Raw genomic sequence first — 5,351 nt, 5'->3', positions numbered from 1 at the left:
AACAACCCATAGCAACAGCTCAAGACAAAGTTAAAAGGGCATCCTAGTGAACTAACCCCACGGGGGGACAGATTTGGGGGAGGGGAAAAGCAAGACATCTCTTAGAAGCACCAGTGGTCTCTAAGGCACGTTTGTGGTCAGGAGAGACATTAGAACCTTCTGGGATCAGAAGTGGCTGATAAAGAAAAGTCCCAAGTAGCCAAGGCCCTGCTCAGAGCCTTTAATTTCAACATACAAAGTACAGGGATCTCAGGTTGCCGACTTGGTAGGGACAGAACTGGCTGAGAAAGGAGCCTAGTGGTTACATTGCTAACGCAGTCACCATGCGGTCGTCACCCTCTCTCCGATAGCAGCATTCACTCGGGAGCCCCGGGGCTCTGCAAGGTAATGCCACAACGTATCATTCCCAATCTGAAGCGGGGGGAGGGGAGCCTAGGGCTTGCGAGCAGGACCTTCCAATGACCTCCCTCTGCCCTACTCAAACTCCACGAGGTGGCCCGTGCACAGATCTGAGTCCAGCTGGGGGTGTTTGAAGAACCCAGGCCGAGCTGGCTGGTTGTACACGCAGGGAGGGAGGCTGCCCGCACCCCCTGCCACACTCCAGGGGACAGCTCCTACACTGGGGCTGACCTTGCAGTGCAGTGCCCATGGACCCAGCGCTTCACCCTCGCCCCCTAATTAGAGTAACTGGTGGTGTTGACTTGCTGCTCTGAGAAGCATGATTGGCGTTCCAGACCTGAGCCAGCTCCCTGCTCAGCCCCCGTCTAGCACGCACTGGGAACAGAATTTAGCTCAGTGACAACCAGCAGTGACCCAGTCGGAGGCTCCTAGATCATGTGCCCCCCTAGGCTGGTTCAGCCACCTCAGCTGAGACAGGAACAGGTTCTGGGTCAGCGGCGACGGCTTTCTTCTTTGCCTCCTCCTTGAGCTGTTTCTTCTTCAGCTTGAGCTCCTTGCGCTGTTTCTTCTCCATCTCCTGCACCAGCTCCTGGAACTTGGCACTGCGGTGGTCCACCTTGTGGCCAAAACGCTCCTGGGCCTCGGCCAGCAGCTTCGCCCGCCGGGCCTTGTCCTCCCGCTCCTTCTCTTTGCGTGCCGCCTTCTCCCGCCGCCAGTCCTCGATCATCTGCGGCATCTTGGCCATGTTGGCGGCAATCAGCTTCTCTCTGCCAGGAGGGCAAACAACAAGCCAGCCGTGAAACACCCACCACCACAGGGGGGAGACTCTTTGTATCTCTACTGCCACTGCTGCCCCCAAGACTTGCATTGTAATTTGGGTGGGTGACAGAGGTCACCATTCCCTTTGCCTGAGGGCGAGTCTTGGGCCTGGAGACCTTGCTCATAGGAGTGGGGCTGGAGCAATGTGTTTGGGGATCACACCCCAAAGGGGGTCATCATCCCAGGACTAGGGTTAGGTTCCCGCATTTCCCCCACCTCTGGAGTAGAGTCCTCCCTCCCCAGGAACTGGCTCAGGTTTTGGGGTCCCTCCTTCTCTCCAGGAATGAATCACGTTTCAGAGCCCCTCCCACGGCAGTCAGGACCCAGACCTCCGTCCCCCAGGTCTGGCCCCCTCCGCACCTCTCCACCCGCTGCCTCTCCTCCTCCTGCTCCTTCCTGTCCAGCGCCGCCTCCATCTCCCTCAGCCCGGGGAACCACTCCCTCTCCTCGGCCTCCAGCTCCTGCAGCTTCTCGGGGCCGGGCCAGAGCCGGGCCGGGTCCACGCCGGAGGCCGAGCCGAGGCGCCCGTACAGCTTGGCCTCATAGGCGGGCTGCAGCTGCCACACGGGCGTGAGGGGATCGTCGGGGTCCGGCCGGTACACGCCGCCCGGCTTGCGCCGCGGGGGCGGGGCGTGATAGGAGCGGGCGGCCGGGACCGCGGCCCGGAGCAGCCCCTGCCACGCCCGCCGCATGGGCGCCGCCATCTTAGACTGTCACGTGACCTCGCCGGGCGGGTCCTGCTAGCAGTCGCTAGGGCTGCCCAGAGAAGCGCCTGACACCCCGCCCCGCTGACCGGAAGTGGGGAGATGGAGGCCGGAAGTTGGTTTGGGGGCAGGCTCAGAAAGACCGGAAGTTGGCATTGGGGACCGGAAGAGGGGTATTTGGGAGGCAGTGAGGGCCGGAAGTGGGGCATTTTGGGGCAGTGGGGTCCGGAAGAGGGGTATTTGGGAGGCAGTGAGGGCCGGAAGTGGGGCATTTTGGGGCAGTGGGGACCGGAAGTGGGGTCTTTGGGAGGCAGTGAGGGCCGGAAGTGGGGCATTTTGGGGGCAGTGGGGACCGGAAGTGGGGCTGAGGGATTCAAGGGGTCACATGGGGGCATTTACCCCCAAACTGAGGTGTCTCCTCACCATGCCCTGGAACCAGCGCGCCGTCGCCTAGTAACGTGGTGCTGAGTTGAGACAAAGGGCCACGAGTCAAACCCGGTGCCGAGTCAGTGTCACGTCAGGCCACCCACACGTAGGGCGGCCACCTCTGAGCAACAAAAAACCGGGGCAGCCAGGCAGGGCCTGAGCCCACAGAACCGGCCAGCCGGCAGCGCGTGCTCTGCGCCCTCACAGACCTCTCCGGCCAGCCACCGCCACAAAGGGGCGACCCGGAGAAAACCTGGACTGGTGGCAACCCCTCCCCCCAGAATGGGTTACATTTACATTAGAACATGGCATGACCTCAGCCCAGGGCACTGGGTCAGAAAGTGGCCTTGGAATGACAGGCAAGCACCCAGACGATGGGATGGCGCCGGGTGCTGTCTGAATGTGGCACCAAGATGAAACACCATCACCTCGTGGCACAATGGTGTCACAAGAAACAGCATCGGAGGGGCCCTTTGCAACCTTACGGCCTCATGCCACGTCCTGGCTTCGATACACGGTGTCCAGATGAAATACCAGCTCACTGGTGTCTAGTTGAGTGGTCGATGCCCCACAACAGTGCCTCACGAGAAAAAGTGACAATGGCACGTTGCAACGTTGTTGTTATCTGACACCCTGCGATGCAAGCTGACAGTGTAGTGCCAAAGTATGCCACATCAAGAACCAGCATTTCAGGGTCTGAGATACTGGGGTGTTGGAGTATCCCAACCTCAAGGAGAAATGTGAAGGACTTTAACCTTTATGACCTCACAAAATGTCACTGTGTCATATCTTGTAACCTGATGGATACGCTTGTTTCCCACCCGGGATTGCAGTTCCTGCCATGACCAGCTCCTAGGTGCCACCTCAGCCAGGAAGAAACAAACCCCCACGCTCAGCACAGCTGGTACCAGCTTGTCTAAGGAAGTTTACCGGTAAGGCTCCGATTCAGGGAACCCCAGAAAAGTTTTGTGTTGCATTTCTTCTGCCATAACACACAGGACAGATGCACATGTCCCCCCCCACACACACATACACACCCACACCTGCCCACACACCCACCCACACAGTTGGGCCTTTGCAAATGGATCATCAACTCCACTCTAGCACCCTGTGTATAGCATCATTGGAGCTTCATCCAATGCCGTTCTAAGGGAAAGAGATGTCACAGTGGCAGCACAAATCCAGTGTGAACTGTCAGGGCGCATCTACACTGGGAAATTTACCGGCATAACTATACAGATATAATTATACTGTTATAGATCTACCCATATAATGCCTGCTTCCAAAGCGACATAGCTAAACCGGGAAAAAATACCCTCTTATTTAGGAATAAGAGTGCCTGCACCGGGAGTTATATGGGGAGAGCTATAGCGGTATAAGTATAAATTAATAGATTATAAAGCCAGATTGGGCCTCTATGATCGTCTTGTCTGACGATCCTGTATAACCCAGGCCATAGAATTGCCCTGAATTAATTCCTTGTTGAGTTTAGAGCATCTCTTTTAGAAAAACATCCAATTTGATTTAAAAATGTACAGCACTGGAGAATCCACCACAAGGCTTGGTAAATTGTTCCAATGATTAATAACCCTCACTGTTAAAAATTAGTGTCTTATTTCCAGTCTGAATTTGTCTAGTTTTTCAACTTCCAGCCTTTGCTAGACCTTTGACTTCTAGATTGAAGAGCCCAATATCAAGTTTTGTTCCCCAGGCAGGTTAGGGTGCCCAGATGTCCTGATTTTATAGGGACAGTCCTGATTTTGGGGTCTCTTTCTTATATAGGCTCCTATTACCCCCACACCCCATCCCGATTTTTCACATTTGCTGTCTACCTAAGGCAGGTAATTATAAACTTAAACGCTGGTAAATTTCCCCAGGTAGACACGCCCTTAGTGTGTTGATTTCCCTTCCTAGATATTTTGTCCTTCGCTCTTCCACTTACTTCCTTTAAGGTTTTCTTCCTTTTCCCTATTATGAAACTAACAATGGAACAATGGCTTTCCCCTCCTCCTCCCCACCCCTTATTTTGAGCAGCCTCTGGAAAGCTAGGTCGAGTTTTATGAGTGAGTTTTATATACATATTGGGCTGTGGGAACAATTATTTCTCCCCATAAAACCCAGACTGACATGCCGTGGTTTGTTTGCTTTGAGCCTGATGACTTTTAATGAGACACCAGAACCACTGTGCTGGAAAAACTGCGCCTTTCTATCGGAGTGTAATACTAATGATCCCTGTGCTAAACTGATCCAAACTCAGCCTCCCCCATCCCCCCGCAGGTCTATAATTAGGATCTGATCGCCACACAGCCCCCTCCAAGTCAGTGTTAACTCATGTCAGGAATTTTCTCGCTCTCCGTCTACTTGTATTGGTTTTAAGTGCTGGATTAGTTGGGAGGCGGGTGGGCACCCGTGGTCGTTAAAGATCCCAGGGCACTTTTCCCAGAAGTCAAGGTGTTAACCCTGGTGTCCTGGCCGGTATCCAGCTTTGGTAATTAAATTCTGCCTCCCTAAATTCCCCCACTGTGGTTTCAGTTGCAAATGGTACACCGCTACCTCGATATAACGCGACCCGATAAAGCAGTGCTCCGGGGGGGGCAGGGCTGCGCACTTCGGTGGATCAAAGCAAGTTCAATATAACGCGGTTTCACCTATAACATGGTAAGATTTGTTGGCTTCCGAGGACAGCGTTATATTGAGGTAGAGGTGTATTGCTAGCTGAAGGTGTTGCGCGGGGTTGCCGTGTGCAGCTATGTGCTGTCTCCACCAGAAGTGGCTGCATTTCAGCAGCTGGTGAATGAGCCCTGCATATGCAGCTTGGCACCTTCAGGTGAAAGATGCTTCAGAATGATACCGTGACAAAAATTGGTGGTTTCCTGGGGCTTTGGGAGCTGTGGCTAAGCCGCACATTGGGATACCATCAGGAATTCATAGCTTGTAAGGCCAGAAGGGACCATTGTGATCATCTACTCTGCTCTCCTGCGGAACACAGACCAGAGAGTTTCC

At 54.5% G+C, this 5,351-nt stretch overlaps 1 protein-coding gene across 1 annotated transcript; it reads right to left on the bottom strand.

The window, feature by feature from the left end:
• Positions 1 to 205: 205 nt before the first annotated feature.
• On the bottom strand, positions 206 to 1,974 carry GADD45GIP1 (GADD45G interacting protein 1). Its single transcript, XM_054012563.1, has 2 exons — positions 1,579 to 1,974; positions 206 to 1,166 (listed from the first exon to the last, which is right to left on the bottom strand). The coding sequence occupies exons 1-2, from the start codon at positions 1,920 to 1,922 to the stop codon at positions 845 to 847; spliced, it is 666 nt and encodes a 221-aa protein (XP_053868538.1). The 5' UTR covers positions 1,923 to 1,974; the 3' UTR covers positions 206 to 844.
• Between the last annotated feature and the right edge of the window lie 3,377 nt (positions 1,975 to 5,351).

The sequence above is a fragment of the Malaclemys terrapin genome, chromosome 23 (assembly GCF_027887155.1).
Source record: "Malaclemys terrapin pileata isolate rMalTer1 chromosome 23, rMalTer1.hap1, whole genome shotgun sequence".
NCBI lineage: Eukaryota > Metazoa > Chordata > Testudines > Emydidae > Malaclemys > Malaclemys terrapin.
Note: the sequence above shows the minus strand (reverse complement) of the source record. Positions and strands in the feature narration are given on the sequence as shown.

Bases quoted from the DNA above. Each gene is read 5' to 3' on its own strand.
- GADD45GIP1 (XM_054012563.1), bottom strand. From the start codon at position 1,922: ATGGCGGCGCCCATGCGGCGGGCGTGGCAGGGGCTGCTCCGGGCCGCG. The intron at 1,167-1,578 runs GTGCGGAGGGGG...CCCTCCTGGCAG, and splicing joins GAGAGGCAGCGGGTGGAGAG to AGAGAAGCTGATTGCCGCCA.